The sequence below is a fragment of the Thamnophis sirtalis genome, unplaced genomic scaffold (genome assembly GCF_051295495.1).
Source record: "Thamnophis sirtalis isolate CommonGarterSnake01/CBP01778 unplaced genomic scaffold, rThaSir2_p1.2 scaffold_3, whole genome shotgun sequence".
Taxonomy (NCBI): Eukaryota; Metazoa; Chordata; class Lepidosauria; order Squamata; family Natricidae; genus Thamnophis; species Thamnophis sirtalis.
In genome coordinates, this window is record NW_028261383.1 from 64,285,611 (window position 1) to 64,309,481 (window position 23,871).

The 23,871-nt window shown below is 38.0% G+C and overlaps 1 protein-coding gene across 1 annotated transcript in view; it reads right to left on the reverse strand.

Moving 5' to 3' along the window:
* COL7A1 (collagen type VII alpha 1 chain) overlaps window positions 1-23,871 on the reverse strand; it is a 121,441-nt gene that overhangs the window by 38,969 nt on the left and 58,601 nt on the right. Inside the window, exons 55-78 of the mRNA XM_087708992.1 lie at window positions 23,464-23,499; window positions 23,328-23,372; window positions 22,472-22,543; window positions 22,337-22,381; window positions 20,775-20,801; window positions 20,646-20,687; window positions 16,332-16,412; window positions 15,498-15,533; window positions 15,319-15,354; window positions 14,913-14,993; window positions 13,884-13,919; window positions 13,593-13,664; window positions 12,649-12,693; window positions 12,400-12,435; window positions 10,878-10,913; window positions 10,052-10,156; window positions 8,780-8,815; window positions 6,793-6,828; window positions 5,665-5,712; window positions 5,157-5,192; window positions 4,487-4,618; window positions 2,429-2,629; window positions 1,904-1,939; window positions 86-130 (exon numbers count right to left, since the gene is read on the reverse strand). Coding sequence (XP_087565118.1) covers window positions 86-130; window positions 1,904-1,939; window positions 2,429-2,629; window positions 4,487-4,618; window positions 5,157-5,192; window positions 5,665-5,712; window positions 6,793-6,828; window positions 8,780-8,815; window positions 10,052-10,156; window positions 10,878-10,913; window positions 12,400-12,435; window positions 12,649-12,693; window positions 13,593-13,664; window positions 13,884-13,919; window positions 14,913-14,993; window positions 15,319-15,354; window positions 15,498-15,533; window positions 16,332-16,412; window positions 20,646-20,687; window positions 20,775-20,801; window positions 22,337-22,381; window positions 22,472-22,543; window positions 23,328-23,372; window positions 23,464-23,499 — 1,401 coding nt within the window. The remainder of the gene's footprint in view (window positions 1-85; window positions 131-1,903; window positions 1,940-2,428; window positions 2,630-4,486; window positions 4,619-5,156; window positions 5,193-5,664; window positions 5,713-6,792; window positions 6,829-8,779; window positions 8,816-10,051; window positions 10,157-10,877; window positions 10,914-12,399; window positions 12,436-12,648; window positions 12,694-13,592; window positions 13,665-13,883; window positions 13,920-14,912; window positions 14,994-15,318; window positions 15,355-15,497; window positions 15,534-16,331; window positions 16,413-20,645; window positions 20,688-20,774; window positions 20,802-22,336; window positions 22,382-22,471; window positions 22,544-23,327; window positions 23,373-23,463; window positions 23,500-23,871) is intronic.

Sequence of the window (23,871 nt, forward strand, 5' to 3'; positions counted from 1 at the left end):
ATGTAGTCTTCTTCTTAAAGATCAAAAATTTAACTTCTTAATATTTTGTAATGTGGTAGCCAGTGTTATTTTAAATCCAACAGACCTTGGGTCCTGGTGGGCCTGGAGGACCTGACGGGCCATCTCTACCCTGTGGACAAGAAACACCAGGTAAAAATCAACAAAATGCACCATTTCTAGAGGTCACTTCTCTTTTGCCTACCGATGGGTTGCAGCTACAAACCTTCTATGTTGACTTTAAAGAGAAAAGATCAGAGATCATGAGTTCTTTTTCAGACTAACTGCAGTTTACTTACAAAAAATCTATAACAGAATCTAGACACCTTAAAAACAAGAAAAAAGATGCAAGGCAAATGATTTCTAGGTCAATGAATTTTAGATTAAAAAATCAAGGTAGAAGGGGTTTTACAGTTTCCAATTTCCTCAAAGAAACATTGCTTTGAGAAGGCTATAAATGTCAATTTATGATTTGGACATACACACATAGGCACACACACACACACACACACACACACACGCTGTATGTGTGGGTATACATATGTAGGGGACTGTGATTACTTGAAATCTAACTATAAACACTTGTGTGCGAATCATGTGAAAACTAATTGGAGGGTAATGCAGAGCAGACACATAACAGATCAACATACACATATGTGATTCCTTTTCCCATTGATTGTTCACTGCAAGCATTTAAAAAAATATTGGTATTGTATGAACTTTTAAGCGATCTGCCTCCACCTAGAACTGGAACACTGGAATCAACATAATCTAGAGCAGGAATAGAATGTTCCAAAGTTCTCTACATTGCGGCATTTAAATTTTCCAGGAAAGTTTAAGGTTGCACATCTAAAGAGACCACTAGAGACCACTACGGTATTTCATGGTTTAGTTGCAGGTAACATGAGGGATGCAAAAACCAGCGATGAAGGTTCAAGAATAAGTAAATGAAGGTATGTACCAAGTTGGCAGCACAAAGAGCCAGGCAAACATCATGTATGCTCTTGCACATGGAGCTGCCAATATTGATAGCAATGGACAGGAGATCATTGTGTGTGCATTTACTCATAGAGTTCTTCTGAAGATGAAAGAGGAGAAGTGAAGCATTGCTTAGGAATGAAACACAGAAAATGATATTCTATATATTAACTCTGAACTGCAGTAGTTCAGTCTAAGTCAAGAGCACAGAGTAGGAATAAGATGCAAAACTGCTTCCAGCAAATGGGGAACTTTGGTGGGTTTGATATAGGTATTCTCCTGGCTATGTGTATGCGGATCTAGAACTTTAATTCCAGGTGCTGGAATTGGCTATAAGGCTGGTTAACTGTGGCAGGTCCTAGAAGTACTTATTTATTTATTAATTAGACTTATATACCGCTTCATAGGGCTTTCAGCCCTCTCTAAGCGGTTTACAGATTTTTAGCAAATTGAGTCAGCAAATTGCCCCCACAGTCTGGGTCCTCAGCCACCTCGGAAGGATGGAAGGCTGAGTCAACCTTGAGCCAGTGAGATTTGAACCGCTGAACTGCAGATAACAGTCAGCTGACTGTTCAGTCTGCTTATATTCTCAAATCACAATTTCTGCATAGGACATGGGTTTTCTACTGAGCCAGGGTGACCTGCTATATAGCCTGGCATTCATATCTTTGGATGGGATGGGTAGATTGTCCATAAAGGCAGAAGATGCCCCTGTCAGTGCAATCCCAGGACCTAGCGAAGTACAGAGCATCCCTGGCATCTGCCAAAATCTCCTACTATGCACTAGATAGGAGAATCTAAAAACATTATAGGAGAACACAATGGCAAACCAATTTAATACCATTGCCAAAACAATCACATAGGTCTATAAAGTCACACGGAGCAGAGTTTTAGCTCTACTCCAAAAGGACTTTTTATTCCTACTCACCTGTTCTCCTTTTGCACCTTGCTCACCCCTGTCACCCTGAAATACAAAAATAACATTTTAAAAAGAGATAAAACAATCAATATAGTTGCATGACTTCTGACATTCTCTAATCTCAGTTTAAGCTTAGAAATGTAAAGTGAGTTCGTTTTTTTTGGGGGGGGGATTCATGCAACCTTCTAGGAACTTGAGGTTATCATATGATTTCCCCCCCTCCCATTGTAGTGGAAAACTATTATAGATACTTTAAATGGTTTTACTGTTATTATGTATACTGTTTTGTATTTGTCAGTTACAGAACTTTATAGTGACATAAATTAATCCATACAGGTTCTGCGATGAATAAGTAAAGTATTCAGATGTGTTTTATAATAGACAATCCCATTTAAGAGGTTCCCTCTAAGGCCAAGATCATCAAAATGTATAAAATCAAAGCATACATTCACACGAAGAGCAAGTCAGGGCTATTTTACTGCTCCTGATGGTTTTTTAAAAGCTTTTCAGTCAGGGGCTCATACTTCTGCTTACTTTCTCTCCAGGCCTCCCTGCTTCTCCAAGTTCTCCTGCCCGGCCTGGTAGCCCTGGAATTCCAGGTTTCCCAGGCTCCCCTGACAGCCCAGGCGTTCCTCTTGGCCCCTGCTCTCCAATGGCACGTCCTGGTGGCCCTTGTGGTCCTTCATTCCCTTTATCTCCTTTTGCTCCTCTTTCCCCAGGGAAGCCTATGAGACCCTACAAGAAATAGTCAGGCTTTTACTTAGGCCGATTCTGGAATAGAAAGCTTGTTAGGCAGAGATTCAAGGACACGGCTTTTTTTTTTTTTTTAAAGACTATTGCAGATACTGGAAAATTGTCCACAAAATCAGCGGCTGGTAATTGTAAGGCTCGAACTATTTATATATATTAGCTTCAAATTTTTAAAACATTCTTGACGTATGAGTGAGAAACCGATGAAGGCCATTCACTTTGAGTGGAGAGAACAGTTGACATCTAAGCATTAGAAATATAGTAAATCAGTCTTGTCTCAGCCAATTTAGCTCTTCCTTCAATACAGAGCATAACATAGGCCAGTGATGGCTAACCTTTTTGTTGTCGCATGCTGAAAGTGTGCCCGTGCCCACACCCATAATGCAATGTGTGCTGTGACAAACACAATCTGCCACCTGTCCCCCTGTGTATGTGTGTGCGACCACCCTCGCATGTGCATGCGACATCCCCCAGCCCATTTTGGGCCTAGTAGGCCTCCCTGCAGCCTCCTGGGATCAAAAATGGGCTGTGTGACACCCCCCACCCACACAACCCCCCCCCCCGCATGAGCACACAACCCCTGTGCATGCACACATTTCTCCCACATGCACCCCATCCTCCATGCATTCACGGCTAGAGATCTGAAAATCAGCTGGCCGGCGGGAGGCACGTGCGCATGCTCAGTGGAGCTGAGCTGGGGCGTCGGCTTGCGTGGCCGTAGAGTGCGCTCTGTGTGCCACCTGTCCTACATGTTTGCCATCATGGATGTAGGCAAAACAACCCTCTGCATAAGGGTATTTTGAGGGAGGTATTAGAGGTGGCTTAATCCAATGCTTCCCCTTATTTAACTGAACAAAATAGGACACCCAGGGGGCTTTCAAGTGTGATTCAATGTGCTCATTGTTATCATCCTTTAAAGTCCAAGAAACAAATGGTGGATCAGATTTGGGGCTCTTTTTCAGTTATGGAAGTATGTAAAGAACCATATGAGAATCCCACAAGCTGCTGGGATTCAAAGAATACTAAACGTTTGATTTTCCTATTTCTTAGTACTTACCCAAACCATGCAAACTTTCAGGCACACCCATTTGTTGAGGGTCATGAGAAAACTTTGCTGCCTTCCATTGATTTGCAAAGCTGAGTTACAACTTCACAGGAGTCACCCGGATCTGCTGTACTACAGCTTACTGTTTCATATTTTATTCTTCAAACATTGTAATTCACATCTGAGAGCCTCAATTCGAAATTGGCTTTTAATCAGAGAATTTAGACATTCAGGAAAGTAGTGAATTGGTTGCCTGGGGTCTCTGCCCCACTTTTAGTGAACTTTTTCTAAATAATACTATAGGAATATTAACATATAAGCATTAATCAATGTTGAACAAGAGGTGGGTTGCTCCTGGTTTGGTCCGGTTCAGCCGAACCAGTAGTGGTATTTTGGCCTGGATCGCAGAACTGGCAGTGACCCAGGCTGGCTATGTCCCCAAACTGGTTCCCTGGTTACTGCTGCTGGCATATTGTTTAGTACTGCGTGCACGTGCGCAGTTCACTGTAAACTGTTCTGTGCATGCATAAAAAACAATTTACATTGAACTGTGCATGTGCATCCAACACGCGCAAGTTGAACCAGTAGTAAAACCAGGAGCAACCCACCTCTGTGTTGAACCCATTTGTCTACATCATCATCATGGTATTTGGGTTTAGGATACAATATTCATGAAAATATTATGTATACCGAGCTTAGAGTTTTGTTTGTATATGTGTGAAGAGCTTTTCCCAGCTAGACCAAAAAGAACAATAAAATATACACTTAATATTTATGTATGAAGAACTCAGCCTTACCTCCTTCCCTGGTGGCCCCCTTTCTCCTGGATCTCCTCTCTCACCCTTCGGTCCTCTCCGGCGGTCAGGGAAAAGCGGTAGCAGATCTGAGCTGCCATCATAAGCACCAGTGATCTCTCGGAGTAGGGAAATCTATGAGGAAGCAAAGATGAATCACTGAACACAATCGAAAATGCAAACCTTTGTAAACTAATATTCCTTTAGCTTATTTACAGATGTGAGAGAATGATGGCTCCAACCTAATTCGACTTCATTATGGCACTGATTTGGCTCAGATATAAACAAGATTCCCATGCTTTACTATAAACTGTATATAAGTTATGTTACTTTGGTTATCAGAATTCCAAAACAATTTGTTCAAGTGATCATATAAACACCAAAAAATAAATAATTTAAACTATTTCCTGCAGCAGATTGTTCCACAATTTAGAAACTAATGTTAAAAGGTTTGCTTTCTTGGGTCCAACATCTGTAATGAGACATCATCTAATGACTCAGATAGTTTTAGAGAAGATGGTTCTTTTTAACTCAATAAATATATTTGACCTGAGGCAGGAGGCACTTATCTCTTTTTAGTTGTTTACTTACAAAGCCAGCCAGGAGTTCTGAGGGAGGGACAGTGATATGTGCATGACAGAGATAAGATGGAGGATGTAAACTGAATTCTTACCTTAATACCATTTGCTTCTAGGGCACGTTCAACATTCTAGACAAACAGAAATGGGGAACCGTGAGCAAAAAATAAAATGAAAAAGAAAATAGACCATTGGAAATAAATATCAAAACATAATGGAATAGGATGGCAGTCGCCTTATGCAGCCCAGCATCCTTCCTTGTACTCAGTCCAAATTTAAGAGATCACTTTAATGTTCTTGAGAAATAAAACTCCTGATTAGTAAACTCTACCAGCTCTGTTACTCCAACAACTTTTAATTCAATAATGTTCCTGCCTTATAAATCCTTTAAATATTTTAATACACTCAGCAGTAGGAATTATTTTCATCCATGATTCACGACACATTCTGACGATAAAATCGTTCATTCTTCTCAATTTAAACTTTCACAGGGACAGCTGGTCTATGACTGTAATAAAATAGATTGATAAACTTTTACAGAGGTAAATTCTCCTTCCTAGGCTTTCAAGATGAAATGATGAAATAATATTTTTGCTCACTCACTGATGCTGTCCCGGGTTCGCCTCGTGGCCCAGTTTCACCATTTCTCCCCTGAAGGAAAATTAAAATAAAAACATTAGAATGAAAGTAGTCCAAGTGACAGGATACACATCTGGATTTTGCCATAGAATGTATACTTCAGAAGCAGAATCCTGGCAATCAGACTTAAAGGACAGTAGAAAGGCAGATATTTCTCAGGATTAAACTCCAAGAGGCAAGGACACCATCCAGAGTGTTTTAGGAAATATTTCACAGTATCCTGTCACTCCTTTTTATTAATGACAGGGGTGAAGTAAACCATTCGACTAATTTCTTATGGAAAGTTTCAGTATGCTATGAATGTTATAGCAATTTCCAAATTAATAATTGGATTACACTCAGGGGTGAAATGCTACCGGTTCTGACTGGTTCGCTAGAACCGGTAGTAAAAAAAAGCTTTTAAAAAGGTTCCATGATACTCAAGCTATTGGAGTGCGCAATTGTTGTAACTAACCCCCCCCCCCCCCTTTTAAAGCATTTTTTTCCTGCTGGTTCGGGTGAATAGGTGGGGAAAAATGCTTTAAAAAGTGGGGAAAAGTTGGCCATACCCACTTGGTCACATGACCCCCACCAAGCCACGCCCACAGAACCAGTGGCAACATAATTAGATTTCACCACTGATTACACTCCTGAATCATTGTCTTCCAGGGTCTTTTTCATCATAGTGATAACACAGATCAGAAACCAGCCACTGGAACGCACCAATGGAAAGGTCTCTGGCATACTGTATGAGTTACTAATATATGGATTGCTATGTTGGATGATAACTAGGGGCACCTTTCCAAACACATGGTACATCTGGCATAAACTGCGGATGATCCAAATCAGTGGTCATTGATCTGCTAAAAATTGTTTCCGTACAATATTACTTGATTCTACTGTGCTTTAGGTTCTATCAAACTTCACTGAAGATCTCATTGTTAAATAACTAAAAGAAAGGAGAGATGGGCTGAGTGAAAAGTCACATTCATATTCAATAAAATGGGATTCCTATCAGACCAAATTTTGTGTCACGAAAGCATCCATAATGAGTTTCAAAGCTCTAGAAATAATTCATTTTGAATTATTAAATTCCTAGGGAGAAATGCCCACCTGTTCTCCTTTGAATCCAGGCTCTCCTCTGTCTCCCTGAAACAGAACAGGATGAGAAGTCACTGGGCAGAGAATTACAAAGAAATTCAGTTCTGCTCTAGAAGATATTAAAGATTCAGGAAGACCTCCCAAGTTGGGCAAGCTATAGATCAATAACTCTGCTTAATGTGATTGCTAAATTATTCATGTTTTCTAGGAAGCCACAGAAATATCATATATTGTATATACTTTAAAGAGTCTATCCAGGCATAAGCCAACCCTCAAATTTTTAACCAAAATACCATGAAAAATGCCCTACTCGTGGATAAGCCAACCTTCAATGGTTTTTTTGTCAATATATTCTGAACAACTTCATTTGTTTTAATATTTTGCATCAATAAATAATCTTTTCAAGAACAGATTCCATTTTAAATTTTCACAATTGGCTTATTCATGGTAGCATGTTTTTCATAATATTTTGGTTTGGCTTATCCATGAGAGTATACTAGTGCTTTTAAAAAGTATTCCCTTTTATGTATATTTATGAATAAGCTGAACCCAATTTGGAGACTATTTTGAGACCAAAAATTCTCAGCTTATCTGAAATTATTTATGGCAATACCATCTATAATTCAATCTAGATTTATAAAAAATAGATACATATTGGGGTTGGAAATGTGGCCCAATTTGTGAGATGCTTGCATTGAAGTTTATATATAGTATTTGACCTGGCTGCTAATTTGCATTTGTGGTGATATTATTGTTTTATGTTTTTATCATCTTATTTGCTGAGATCAAGATGAACAGTCTTATGAATTGAATTAAGCACATGTCAATATTTGTTTTGTAATTTCTACTGTAGGTATTGCCACAAAAAAATTGAAGTAAATTGTTAAACATTTTGATATAATCTGGACTGAATTTATGAAGTGCATTCTATGAAGATATGGGTTACCATCATCATTTGTTTGCTGGATTACTATTCTTAATTCAATGGTTAGACTTATTACAAATAGTTTTGTCTCTCAGCTTCTGAAGTTATATTATGATATCCGAGAAGGATGCCCCTGGTCTTGTCCAATTATAATCTTGTTCATTTTCAAATTACTATATACATCAATGCAATTTTGGGAACAAATAGTATATTAAAGGATTTCAATGTGATGTTGACCAATATTTCTAAAACATGGAAATTATTATCCTCCCAAATAACACGAAGCATGTCAAAGAAGATAATTTTACAGAACTGGGAGGAAAAAATTACTCTCCTAATTTAACTAATGGTTAACTAGGATGTGTGTCTACTATTTTTGCAAACATTTTGTGTTCTAAAATGATAATGTAATGCAATATATTGCTATCAATCTAGATTTGATAAACTGAACAACCAAATAACTTTATGTTGTTATCTTTAGTTATTGTATGGATCTTTTTTCTGTTAATTTTTGACACATTTATTTTAATCACTATAATGTATCTACATTTTCCCCCCACTCTAATCACTACTTATCTTTTTCCTCTCTTGGTGATGTATTTTTTTTGTATTTTTTAAAAATATTTTACCATTAAAATGAAGTGGAATTTTAACATCCTGCTCTAGATAAAAGACACTTTAGATGCTTGATCTAGATGCTAAGTTATTTATGTTCCAGATTCCAATATCAGGTGGATTGTGAAAGATAGGATAACTTAAATCATGACTGTAAATGGAAGGCTGATATAGCCAATCTATAATATACTTCCTTCACATGCCAATTGTTTCTACTCACAGATTCTGGGATGAAAAAAAGCCATAGAAATATACAAGTACTGTATCTATTGTGTTCCCAAAACAATAATAATACCCTTCATGTGTGGGTTCAAAATTACAATTAAAAAAAAAATTCTGTAAAGTCATAGAAGGAATTCAGCTGCCATTGAGACAGAAGGAGGAATTGCAGTGGCATCTGACTTTTTTTTTTTTACAATTCTACTGATATGATGTGATGCATAGTAGATGCTTGCTTACCTTTGGGCCAGATAATCCAGGGAGGCCGGGCAAGCCCTGAAAATAGCAAAATGTACTATTAGAGAACTAGAAAGAGACATTTAACCCATTGAGACCAACCAACATGGTCACTAAGCAAGGATAGCAAACCCACAATAATAACAAACCACATGAGCAATACCAGGACACTTAAAAGAAACATTATCTATGAGCGTTTCAAATAAATTCTTTGGCAAAGCCAAAGCAAAATTCACCAATAATTCTTTCAAACTGATTTCTGGAAATCTAAATTCTTCCTGATTAATGCAATGCATATTTATTTACTATCAATTCTCACAAAAATATTTTATTAATTAGAAATGGTTCTCTTGAAAAGATGATATGAGATTTGACTGACTCCCCATAATGATATTTTTGTATAGAATTATTTTTATACCAAGTGAACAGGAACTGATGATGAAGACTAGGGATAGGATTATAATCTATTTAAACTGCATCACATTAGCAGCAAACTTGATAATTTATATTGCTGACTGTAAAACATATTGTATACATTACCATCTTCACTGACAATGCCCAGTTAATTAGTCTGATTGAAAGTTTTTGAAAATATTGGGGAGATCTTTGATCAAATTTCAATTTTTGATCCCTAATCCAGCTTGTTTGCTCATTGCCATTTTCTCCAAATAAATAAACAAACAAATAAATAAATATTGATACAATATAAATATTCATCCATTTCCTGTTCTTATGTGATAAGCTTGTGATTGTAGAATACTTGAAAGGTAACTTCTTTTAGTGGATTAGAGATATTGACAGTGTGGAAAATTGCTCTGCTTAAAAAAAACTAATTCAGCAATAAAAAGGTTTGAAAAATAAATTTAGAAAAATAATTCTAAATAAAAAGATAGGTTTATTCAATATATTAATTACTGATTATATGAGCAATATTTTAATACATTATCCTTAACTATATAAATATGATTCTGAATGTAAATGGTTAAATGCATATTTAAAAGACTTATGTTTTTCTTTACTTATATACTGTATGTGTGCATGCACATTCGAATTATCCTGCTCCAAAGTTTTTTTCTTTCCATTGTTTCAGCTTTTCTCATTGGCATTTCAATTTCAGTTCTGTCTTTTTCTTTTTCCTTTTACATGCACATATGCTCCCCATAATGAATTTCAGCCCCTATCCATCTTCATGCTAGTTTCTGCTGAGGCCTAATGTTCATACCCTATTGTAATTTGTCATTTCCTATTATAGATTCTGCGGGAGGAGGAAATTACCTGGCCTGGTTGACCAATTTGTCCAGGCACGCCGGGAACACCTGATGGCCCTGGAGGCCCTGGGGGCCCACTGGTTCCTCTCTCTCCTTTAACACCCTCAGGACCCTGTCAAAAAAAAGAGACAAATACAGTTAGATATTAGCCACATGCGTAGGGAGATTTCCTGTGGTCTTTTTAAAACTGGCAACAGCTTTGCATAATCTGAGCCAAGGATCTTATCCAACCTTGTTTTCTGAAGTGCCTTTTAACAGGAGACATTGTGAATTCTTCTCTACAGAGAACTTCTGGGCTCTAATAACTTGCTAACAGTCTCCCCCATCCATGTTTCTAAATATTATCCGTTTTCCTTTTCTTGGTAATCTACATACTTATGACTTAATAAAATCCTATACCTTAAATCTAATTCTCTTTTTCAAAAATATTTGCGTAAGAACAATTTAAAGACCAGGCAAGTTGACCAGATATTTTTTTTTACCTTAAACTTCACCCATGTGTCAATTCTCACAGCTTGGCAAGGGGCAAGCTGTGAGAATTGAAGGGGTGGAGATAAATCTCTCCTTGCTCACAACTTACACGGGGCTATTATATCATGATTCTTTGCATGCATAGCATTTTCGGTGCACACAAACCTCCATATGTTTTATTGTGAAACAATGTATTTATTCTCATATTTGGCAAGATCCCTGTTAACCTTAATGCTCTGATTATCCACTTTTCCAGGCGGATAACTCTGGCAGTGCCTTTACTAAAAAAAAAACTAAAAAAAAACAGAATAAAGGTAAAAACAAACTTCTGAAGAAAACTCATTTAATGGAAAAGTACTTACTTCTTTGCCAGGTGTTCCAGATTCACCTTTCTCCCCCTAAACACATTTTAAAAAAATCAGAATGGTATTTGTATGCATCGTGGAGCTTTCTTATACATAAATAGCAGTTTTCTTGGATGCTAACATCCATCCACTGAATTTTACCACAATCCAAGGAGAGTCACCTAAACCTATATGGTACAGGTGTCAAACTTGCGATGCTACATTATCACATGACATAACATGACTTTTTCCCCCTTTGCTAAACCAGGAGTGGCCAGCATCTGTTACATTCCTCTACTGAGATGGAAATCAATAAAATGGACTACTTTTGGGATACTTCTGAGGGTCAAAATGGCCTACCTTAGATGTGTGCTGAGCCAATTCCTTAATGTTTCATTGCCTAACAAAACACTGCCTAATGACTCTTATCCTCTAATGACCACTGATGATGTGAAGAAATCATCAACAATGATCTGCTATTCAACTTAAGCTATGACAAAGAGCAAAATTGGGTCGCTCTTAGATTTGCTGTTCTTGGCTCGCAAAAGAACCATTCTCCTAAGTCTCTAGACAGGTACCTGTTGTGGCCCAGCAGGAGCCGTTGGAGCTGCCACCAGACTCCGACAGTGAGGGGCCATATGAGTTGGCCCTGCAGGATGTGGAGGACCCTGGACAGGGTTCCGACTCCGAGCAGGGTACAGAGAGACTGGTTGGCCATCAGGTGGTGCCTGAGCCTTGGATCATTGGGGAGGAGACAAGGAAGAGTGATCCAGAAACCAACTGTGAGTTGTTCCAGTTGTTCCTCGGCGTCAAGAACAACTATGTAATTACAGGAGGTAATGGTCATTAGGCTCCTATCCAGACTATAAAAGAGACTGCTTGTGCCACACCCTTCTTGCAGAAGTCAATGCTTGGACTAAAGAGAAACTAACTTGGCAGGCTGGATTGCTGCCAGAGTTTGTTTGTATTGCTGCCAAGGTTTGTTGGACTTGCTGCCAAACTCCTTATCTGTTTGTTTACTTGGCCACCAAGAATCTGGACTTGTTATTAAAGGACATTCTCATTAAAGCTTCTCTCGGCATTCATTACTGGACGGAGGAGTAGGTCAGAACAGGTACCTAAGCTAATTTCTTGACCGCTCAACACTTACAAATTTTTTTATTTATTTTTAGGAAAGGGCAACAAAGACTGAATATGCCAAATGTAAAATTCTGGCTCAATGTTGGAAGGAAAATGGAGTGAGACAGGGAATGAAATTGAGACTGGCATCTCTAAAGAATATCCCTACTTTCTTTTTAGGGTGGTGGTAGAATTAAAACCAGTTTTCCTGAGGAAAGGCTTATTTGAATTGAAATGTAGCTCTCAGAAAAACAAGGAATATAGTTGGTGCCTCTGATGACATTTTCTAAATTTAAACATAGCCCAAAGCTGTTACTGAAATAGGGAGGAAAAACAGGGACCCTTAAGTAATTTGGTTCTAATCTCTGATTAACAGAGAGAAGTTTGGCTGAAATGCTGGAAGTATGTAAGAAGAAACTACCTTTCTCCCATCTTCTCCTGGGATCCCATCTTCTCCCTGGAAAGTAAACATCATTTTCATATTTGTATTCCAGATTAGTTTAGAAGCATATGCTATGATACTCCTTACGATTAGAAGAACGAAAGAAAACAGCACATTTTAATAATTCCCTTTCTTCCCCCTTCTTCCCTTTCTTCCCACCCCAATACAGGCCTTGCCTGTCAAACCTGAAGCCCCACTTCTAGCAGAGGGATCAGGCTCAACACTCACATTCTTCCCATTCAGCCCAGGTTTGCCATCTTCACCAGTTTTGCCCTGGAAAAGAAATGTAGGGGATCAGCCAGCTAAAAAGAGCTTTCACCAGCTTGACTGCAAAAGGTCCATAGAATTTCAAGGAACACACAGGATGGATGAATCTATACAGAATATATGACTTTGTTGCAACCAATGGTTAGTGAGGTAAACTCAAGTGAAGAAAAATTTAGTTAGTCCTTGGTCTGTTTGACATTGCATCCATTTTGGACTTCTCGTTTTCTATGAATTTGTTGCATTCTAGATGACGAAACAAGTATAAATTTGCATGCGGCTAATTACCCACAGACATTACAAAATCTATACAGTATTAATAATTGGTGCCAGAGTTTTTATTTTTCTCCCTCCTTATCCTACATTTTCTTTGTGTGTATGTGTATGTTGCATCCTTTTAAATTGCAAGCCTAAATTAGTAGATGGGAATTCTAATGCCAAGATCTCCATCATTCAACCAGCATTGAATAGAATTTAATTACCAATCACTTTAGCCCACTTTCACACTCTATTAACTAATCTTGGTCCAGTTGTCAACCTAAATATTTTTTTAAAATTTAAAAAGCAGAAATGGAAAATTGAACTAATAAGTACATATCTTACATTTCTATATGGGCCTAGATAGCAAGGGAAGTACAAGAACATTCTTCCTATATTTTATGGCTGAGGTATTATAGAGTTGTGGGTTAGTCAACTGAGAAGTCAACTGGGCTTCATTCATAGTCAATTGATTGATTCACTAGATCTGTGTAATTTACCCACTAACGGAGGTTAGCTGTGGTGATTAACACAGACATGACCGCCCACTTAATAAATGCTCCTATTGGAAAATATGCATATTGGCTTTCAATCTCATATGTTGCATATGGGCAGTGGATGCACACCAGTCTTTTAACCATTTCACTTACAGGCAGTCCTGGAGATCCCGGTGGACCAATTGCTCCAGGAGGACCTTGCTCTCCACGCTGACCTTGCAAGCCCTGTTTTTTTTTTAAAAAAAAACAAAAACAGATTATTGTGGATATGCAGAGTAGAATAGAGACCCTCCTCTTCTAAAGATATACATGGTAGCCAAATTTAGTAGACTAGGACAGAAAATGTGCCAGCTCCCCAATATGAGAAAATCAGTTAAACAAGAGGAATATAACCCCTCATCTTATTTAGGCTTTTCAGAGGTCAGTGGTTTTTTTTATACTTACATCTCGACCAGGGTCACCCTGCTTTCCTGGATCACCCTAAGAAAATAAAGCAAGGATGCAATCGGAAGTCAGGCACTGAACTCTGCCTTGTGCTCATGTCATTGTCTTTTACCTGCAGTTCCCCAAAATATTTGTTTAAATGTAATTGCTAAATTTATGCACCTCACAAATGCAATCCAATCCAACCCAACCCACCTCACTTTGTGGTCCAGTGTGCTATATGAACCCAGTTTCAATCTTCTAAATGAGGTTATTTTACTTCCTTTTTTCTGGGTGACAAATAGTGACAAATGGCTATAGTGATGATCCCATAAAATCTACATAATATTTGTATAGTACTATCCAAGCTTCAGCACATCAAGAAACATCATTTCTTTATATTGTTCTGCTTAATCAACAATGTCATAAAAATAAAACTTGCATATATAAAATCAATTAATATGCTCCAGTAAAGACCAATGATAATTAACTTTTATATGTTGGAACTAACAAGATAGAATAGAATAGAATAGAATAGAATAGAAGCGTTGAACGGGGACCTTGGAGGTCTTCTATTCCAACCCTCTGTTTAGGCAGGAAAACCTACAATTTCACACAAATGGTTATCCAATCTCTTCTTAAAAACTTCCAGTGTTGGAGTATTTACAACTGTCAGAAAATTTCTCCTTAGTTCTAGGTTGCTTTTCTCCTTGATTAGTTTCCACCCATTTCCTGTTGTCCTACCCTCAGGTGCTTTGGAGAATAGCTTGACTTCCTCTCCTTTATGGCAGCCCGAGATACTGGAACACTGCTTTCATGTCACCCCTAGTCCTTCTTTTCATCAAATTAGATGAAACTCAGTGTGTGACTCCCTTATTGTGCACATTGGTATCAGTACAAAATGTTCAAAATACACTTTTGGACTTAGCAGCAGCTTCCCATAAACAGCTGAGTTTGTGAAGAGTAATGCAGCATCATTGTGGCTTAACAGCTGTTAAATCTAAGAGCTGGAGTCCTGATACACCTGAAGGCATCAAGTATCAGACTTACTCTTTGGCCTAAAGGGCCTATTTGTCCTGGTTTTCCATCCAAGCCATTCCGACCATCCAGGCCTGGAGGACCCCGATCACCCTGAAGAAAAATTTAAACAAATAAGTGACTGAGAAAACAACCATGGCAACAAGTAGAAACTTTAGGAATTAATGAAACTACTGTTCATGAGACCATGAATATGGCCATTCAATAATTCTTACATAATCCACTTTTATCTGCAGTAATGGAGGCTACTTTGCCTCTTTTTTAAAAAAAGAAAAAAAAACCTAAGGTTCTCTCTAAATTCTGTATGAAATATCAGATCTTGTAGCTTTATAAAAATATTTGGTCGGCTTTCATGGCTTTCGCCAGATTCTTTTCTTTCATCATCTCTTTTAGTGAATGACAAAATCAGAACTCTCACCTTCTCTCCTACTGGGCCTCGATCTCCAGGGTCACCCTGCAAAATGAGACAGTTGACAGACCATCTAAGTAAAAAAATGATTATGCAGACTGGGCCTTCTGCTATTCAATAATCCCAGAGGAAGCAACAGCATTACATTTCCTTCTGAATCATATGAAAAGGGGGACGAAAAGACTTACACGAACTCCAGGGACCCCTCTGAGACCTTCAATTCCCTGGAAGAGAGGGGATAAAGATATCTCTGTAATTCTCTTGTGGGAAAGGAATGGTTGATGAAGTCTTACAAGCCTTCCCAAAACCTCTTCTTATCTCCCCTTACTACTGTTTCAGAGCTGGTTTCCTACTGGTTCGGACCAGTTCAGCTGAACAGTAGTGGTTTGGCAACTTGGGTCGCCAGAATCCAGGCCTGCCACGCCTCCACAAACCGGTTTCCTAGTAGGCGCAGCATGGTTTCTTTTTTCATTTTTTAATGTTCTGCGCATGCGCAGAACTATGTATGGGCAACTTCACCCACGCGCAAAGTTGCGCGCGCACCAAACTGGCAGTAATGCCAGCAGACAACCCACCCCTGTACTGTTTATACTTTAAAGGACTTGGTCAAGCCGTGATTTCGTGCTCTTCATATTTCCTTGTCTTACTGCAGGAAAGAGTGACTCACTGTATTAAGAGTGTATTGACATTTAGCAGTATATCCACATTTACTAAGTAGTGAATTCTTTTCTGTGAGCTACAAAAGCAGAGGGCTTACACTTCCTATTTGAGTCTGAAGCCTGATAACGATCATTTTAAATTGTAAGAAATTTTTTCAATCCTGGAAAAGATTACCTGTTTCAAAAAGCTTACCTCCATCTCAAATCCTGGAGTTATGTTAGAAAGGGGGAAGGATTAAAAGTGCCAATGAGCCCCCATATTCCTGCAGTTAAACATAGAGATGTTTAACTGCATGACTAGAACAGCTGAAGCAGGCACCATATTTCCTTCTTTAAGGATGCAGTGTGGCAACTGGAACCTACCCGTTCTCCTGGCAGGCCAGGTAAACCAACTTCTCCTTTTGTTCCTTTCATACCATCCTCTCCAGGGTCTCCTGGCTCCCCCTAAAATGGAAAAAGACAAGTAGCACACAAGTAGTTTCATTTTTTATAACAAATTTTGAGGTATGCAAAGAATCCAAGTTTCTCTGAGGCCCAAACTAGACATGACATTAAATGCATTTTTAAACAAATGGGCAGATTTTATTAAATTCCTTCAGCAGGTGAAGAAAAATACCTAACAAACATCGCAAATTAAGCAGGAATGCAGAGAAAGAATTGAAATAATATTTTAAAATGCTGGAATTATTTAGATTCAGAAAACTGGTATATAAAGTGGGTTATGATAGGAATACATAAAAATGTCCAGATTGAGAAAATGAATAATAATGTTGTGAAGTTAAGAGGAATGATGTAATAAAACTGAATGAAAGTTATCTGATCTTGTGGAGTTGATCACTACATACAGGGAAACAAAGATAAACAATAAATTTGAGAAATGGTGAAATGGTGTTATGTAGATTAATATGAATATGCATGAAAGTAGGAATCTGTGGTTGGTAACAGTTACACATTATTCTCAAATGAACAATGTGTATGGAAAGAACTTTGGATTAATTTTGGAAAAAATATGGAGAGTTCTGAATAAATACGATCTAGAGAAATATATACCGTATTCTATGGATGACACAAATGCATGGATATGAATGAGATGAAAAAGTGTAGAAAAGTAAATGGAACCAGCCACAAGGATCTACTGTGGCTTAGAAAAAGGTTGTTTTCAAATATGTTCTCAAGTCTATTAATGGCAAATGAATGACTATAAATCTAAAAGCATGACTGATCTCATTCTTTATGCTGGAAGACCAGGAGAATCAGTGAACGGAATGGTGATGAGAATTTATGAATGTGGGGTTGGCAATCTTTTGGTATGTAAAAAGTGGACCTTAGGAAAATTGGGCAAGGAAAGAAAGAAAGAAATGAAGGAAATAAATGAATGTAGAATGATTGCAAGAAGAGGAAGGAGGAGTCCTCTAGGAAAATAATTTAATCTCTCATACAGAATGTATGGGTAGCAAATGAAGCAAAAGAAGACATGGAAGCTCCTTCAACAGAATACAAAGAATTATATTACAGAAGGACACAGAACAACAGGGATTTATATTAATGGAACAACCGATGCTTGGTAGAAAAAATGAGGTGACAGCCAGGTTATGGATGAGAAAGAATACACGAGAAAATGATTACTGCCAGAAATTATGATAAGAGAAAAATGACTTCTTTTCTTCTTGATCCATTTTATTGTCTTTTATTTTTTTTTATTTACAAGCTGCCTAGCTTTGCTATGGAGTTGATGAACTTGAACTTAAAATAATAAATGAATGAATAAAAATATGTATATTTTTGCAAAGAATATACTGGTAATCAAAATGACAAGGAATGGTTAACATTAAAAATAATTAAAAGGCATGAAAATTTTGTTGGAATTGGGTTTTTTTTTTTTATATGTGGGCAAAGACGAGTAATTATGAAGTCTCAAAAATTGTAATGAGGTTTTATCCTAAAAGTAATTTAGAATAAAATTGAAGCAGAATAATGTGGGAAAGATTTTTGAGAAATTTGCATAAGAATGATAGCTATACACAGAAGAAAGAAACTGAGATGCTATAAACATTCGTATTTGAGATAGATATGATGCAAAATAAGTAAAAAATGACATGAGAATATTGAAAAATAATGATATAATTGGAGAAATTAAAATATGGGTGTTTTTTGCTTTTGGGGTTGCTGTGCGATTTGTTTAATCTATATATGAAGTCTGGATCTTTGCCTGATGATTGGAAGAATGCTATTTTTCTTTCCTTATACAAAAGAAAAGTAGCAGAGTGAATGCACAAACCACATGGGAATTAATTGATCAAGTGTGCTGTCTGGGAAGGCATATGGTAGAATTCTGTTCTAAAACATATGAAGTGACAAGGAACAAAATTTCAAAAGTGTAGTGCAGTTTTTGTTGACAGTGCTGATCATACTTTTGCTCGTCAACAAAAAAAACATAAAAGGTTTGTTTATTGGAAGTGATTAAGAATGGAAATATATTCCCAAGTACAAGAATAAATAGAATGCTTAGCAAATCAATCAATATTGAGCCCAGATTAAGAGCATGATGCCTTAATTGTTTAATATATTTATAGACAAATGTATGAGGAATGCTTGTGGCAAGGTTATAAGTCTGCTGTTGGAGATGTAAATGTGCAAGTAATTATGTACAGAGATAAGACTGTTCTGTAGTGAACCTAGATATTTTGAAGCAAAATAACAGATTGTTAAGATGTAGTAACAAGTGGAGCAGGAAAAATGGTACCAATGAGCCGATAGGACGATCTAATTGTTCCGTGTTTCATTCTATTCTGTTCTATTTGTTTTCTTTATATTTTATTTTATTTTACTTTGCGAGCCAATTTTTACTATTTTACTGCCCCCTGTACATAATTAAACAATCATAACCCTCTAAGCATCATAGCATTTAAGTTACCATATTTTTCGGAGTATAAGACGCACCGGAGTATAAGACGTACCAAGGTTTTGAAGAGGCAAACTAAAAAAAAAAGTAGGTAGGTAGATAGAGGGATAGAGAGGGAGAGAAAGAGAGAGAAATACAGTAGGTAGGTAGGGAGAGAGAGAGTGGTTAAGTATATAGGTAGATAAAGGGATATATATATAGAGAGAGAAATAGAGAGAGATAGTATAGGTAGGTAGGTAGGTAGAGGGATAGAGAGAGAGAAATAGAAAGAGATAGAAAGAAGTACAGTAGCTAGATAGGAAGAGAGAGTAGGTAGGGAGGGAGAGAGAGAGTAGTTAAGTATATAGGTAGATAAAGGGATATATATATAGAGAGAGAAATAGAGAGAGATAGTGTAGGTAGGTAGGTAGGTAGGTAGGTAGAGGGATAGAGAGAGAGAAATAGAAAGAGATAGAAAGAAGTACAGTAGCTAGATAGGAAGAGAGAGTAGGTAGGTTGGTAGGTAGAGGGATAGAGATAAATAGAGAGAGAGAGAAATACAGTAGATGGGTAGTGAGAGAGAGAGTAGTTAGGTAGGTAGATAAAGGGATAGATAGAGAAATACAGTAGGTAAGTAGGGAGAGAGAGAGAGAGTAGTTAAGTAAGTAGGTAGGTAGATAAAGAGATAGAGATAGAGAGAAATAGAGAAATACAGTAGGTAGGTAGGGAGTGTGTGTGTGTGTGTGTGTGTGTAGGTAGGTAGGTAGGTAGGTAGGTAGAGAGATAGAGAGAAATAGAGTAGATAGGTATTTCTGCTGGCATAGCACTTATCAATGTAATTCATTTAACTCAATCAGTTAAAGAGCTTTCCAAAAGGAAAAAAAAGTTTTTGCACACTGCAAACCTCCCAAAAATGGCCCGTTTTTCACAAAAACGGCCCTGTTTTTTGTCAAAAAATTGCATGCATACCCTTATGGAAACTTATAGATTGCTACTGGGGGCTGGGGGAAGCAAAAAATGGCCCGTTTTTTGCTCATTTCTGCCCTCCCCAGCCCCCAGGAGCTCTCTGAAAGTCTCCATAAGGTATGCACGGCCATTTTGATGAAGGGCGGGGCTTCAGGAAGCAAAAAAATGCTGTTTTCGGTATATAAGATGCACCCAGATTTTCAGTCTCTTTTTTGAGGGAAAAAGGTGTGTCTTATACTCTGAAAAATATGGTAAGCTACCCCAAAGCAGACATAATGATGATAAAGAAAAAATGTAACAAAACAAATCCAGGATCTACCCAAGTCATCAAAGTTACTAAAAATGACAAACAAGACATGTCAGAAAAACAAATCCTATATAATCTATTTACAAATCAAAATGAGGGGCGTGGATCTGAGAATTAATGTCACTGAAGACCAATATTGTTTTTCGCAAGGAAAATAGCATGACTAATTGCAAGCTATACACGGACAATGAGAAACTAGACACAGTGGCTGAATCTGTATTCCCTCTTAGAATGTTTATTCAAGAAAAGCCAGTGGATGAAGACACTGTAAGATTTATAAAACCGATAGGAAGATAGCAGGCAATTTGTAGGCTGTTTTGTGGAATGAAAGTGTATTGAAAAAACAAAAACAGCTTTGTATAAGACTGCTTCTGCTAATGCTATTATAATCAGTTTTGAGATGGAATGAGCACTTGGTCAGGAGAATTGTAAAAGTAAATTCAGTGTTGTGGGAATCGCTTACTTAACAAGTGGTAAAACAAGATGGAGTACAATCCATGTTGGGACTTAATAACAGGATTACCTTTTCACCTTTTTGCCCTGCTTCTCCAAGTCCCCCACCAACCTGTAGACCATAAATGAAATAGTACATCAGGCATATGCAAAATCAAGGTTTAAAACAACATACTGGAAACAAAAATATTGCACTCACAACTTGGCCTGGAGGACCCGGCTCTCCCTACAGAGAAAAGAGGACAAAAAAACCAACAATGATTAAAATAAGAAGAGCAATAGCAATAGCAATAGCAGTAGACTTATATACCGCTTCATAGGCCTTTCAGGCCTCTCTAAGCGGTTTACAGAGAGTCAGCATATTGCCCCCAACAATCTGGGTCCTCATTTTACCCACCTCGGAAGGATGGAAGGCTGAGTCAACCCTGAGCCAGTGAGATTTGAACCACTGAACTGCTGATCTAGCAGTAGCCTGCAGTGCTGCATTTAACCACTGCGCCACCTTGGCAAGAGGCAATTTTATAGTGCTTGTAATATCTTTTTTCCCCTTATGGATGGCATTATATACATTTAATAGATTGAAAGATAGCTAGTTCTTATTTGGTGTCCACAAATCATTGGAGGCATTCCTGAAGTATCTCTTTTCTGTAATTTGTATTGATTGCCCAGGTATTTGCAATTCAGAGATAGTAAACGAAGTACAGGAACCCAAGAAAAGGCACAGAAAAAGAGCAGCATGGATGGAGAGAAGAAACACTGCTATATTTACCACTGCTCCCTCCTCTGTAACTTCTGGGTCAGCTGTCCCTTCACAGAAGTAGGTACTACAGAGCCCTTGGAATAGCAATAGCACTTAGACTTATATACCGCTTCACAGTGCTTTTACAGCCCTCTCTAAGGGGTTTTATAGAGTCAGCATATTGCCCACAACAATCTGGGTCTTCATTTTACCCACCTCAAAAGGATGGAAGGCTGAATCAACCTTGAGCCTGGTGAGGGTCGAATTGCCAAATTACAGGCAGCCAGCAGCCAGCAGAAGTAGCCTGCAGTACTGCACTCTAATCACTGTGCCATTACGGCTCTTGGAACCAAGGCCAGTGGTTGTTGCTGGTCACACACTACCTTTTGTTTTCTTCCACATTTAGTGTGAATTAGAATAAGCATATACTATACCTGAGTTACAAAAATCTGGATGACTATTACATATCTGCAGAGAAACTGCTTTTTTCTACAATGGTAGAGAAGAAGTAGGTGTGTGACCATATGTTTTCCTCTTTCCTGCTCTCAACTCCTGCACTCTGGATGGGTATACTTGGAGCCTGGGACTTCTTAGCAGGGGGTGGGCATCTGAGAGATATGCTTTGAGGTCCACAACGCTTTACCCTTGCCTGGCCTTGCCCAACAGAAATGAATTCTTGCCCTTATACTTCAAGCGTTCAAGGATGGATGCAGAGAGGCTTTGTGGTTTTGAGCGAAGCATCTTCTCAATTTGCAGAGGTCTATTCTTTATACCTGTTTAAATATTATTATCAAACAATCCTTTCCTGCCTAGAAATCACTTGCTCCCAACCTGTAGCTTCAGTCCTTGTAACCTGGTTAAGGCGAAAACAGACACCTACTGCTGCCCTCAAAGAATAGGCTGGTTCTATATTTATGGTCAGTTTCAATATATAGCAACCCGGAGACCAAATAGTAGATTTAGACTGGGAAGAACAAACTTGAGTAGGAAAAAGATTCCTTGAAAATGGCATGGTGACTTACGGGACTCCCTCGATCACCCTTTGACCCTGATGGTCCAGGGCTGCCCTATAAAAGAAAAGAACATTTTTTGTTAACTGGACAATGTTCTGCAGTCAAATTCTGCAATGGCACTTGAAAATGGGAAGGAGCTCTTACGTTTCTCCCATCTTCACCTGGGTCTCCCTGGTCTCCCTTCTCACCAGGAAGGCCTCTGATGCCTGGCGGACCCTGTAAAATAAAAATAGAAATGAAGACTCTATAGAATCAGATAATTTCATACATAGAGATATCTTTTCTTGGAATTGGCTAGTCAAGGATTGGACTTGAAAAAATAATGCTAGAAATTACTCCAGCTTTATACAAGATTGTGGGACTAGCAGATTATAATAACCTTTCAGTCTATGTAGGAGGAGAAGAAGCAGAGGCATGTGGTGGAGTTAAGAGAGTAATCAGTCTGGCGTCATTACATTGCCACAAACACTCCAAGTTCACACACACACTCCAAATACCATTAACTCTTATGTAATGCCAATTTAGTATTGACTGTGAGTTGACTGAATTCCCGTGTATAGGCTTGAGCAATAAATCTTTTTCAAACTGCAACTTAAGGTATGGCCCTGATACTTTGCAGCTGACAGTCTACAGGTCTTGCACACTGCTGATGCAAACCACCTTTTCAAGCTACATGCAGACAAAAAACTTTAGAGGAGGAAAGTATTCTTTAGTTTCTGGCTCAGGCTACAACAACAAAAACTCATTCATTTACTTTACTGCCAAACTGAAAAGATGCCTGGCAGTTTAATACATAAAATATTAAATGTGATATTTGAACTCATAAACTCAGATACATGATCAGTTCAAAAATGTCATTTTCCAAATGGCCTCCAAAGGCAGCCCTGAAGCACTGAAGCAACAATGCAATGCTATCCAACCTCTGTGAATCTACAACACTGCTTATATTCCTTTTCTCATTTTAACAGGAACTCTTAGGTTGTGCTCCTATAATACTTACCCGTGGACCTTTATCTCCAGGTTTCCCAGGTAGGCCTGGCTCACCCTATGGAAAAAAGAAAAAGCAGTAAATAAAGTAAAATAAAATAAAAAGTAGCATCAGAATGGATAATAAATACGTTGAGACAATTACTTACAGGGATTCCTTCTTCTCCTTTGTCACCTCTTTCACCCTAAAATCCACAGCAGAAAGATTACCTCCTACCATTGCTTCTATCATACACTGTGTCTGAATATACTTAGTGTCCTAGCCTTGCAATATAACAGGTTAGCATGTCAAAAGAAAAATACTTGCTACAAATTCATCTCTTTCTGCAGGTCCATCGGATGAAAATTGCAGGATGCAGCTGCAGCATTTCTTATACAAGTAGTCTTCAACTTACAACGGTTCATTTAGTGACCATACAAAGTTACAACGGCACTGAAGAAAAGTGACATGACCGTTTTTCACACTTACAACCTTTGTAGCATTACCATGATTATGTGACCAAAATTCAGATGCTTGGCAGCTGACTCATATTTATGACGGTTGCAGTGTCCTAGGA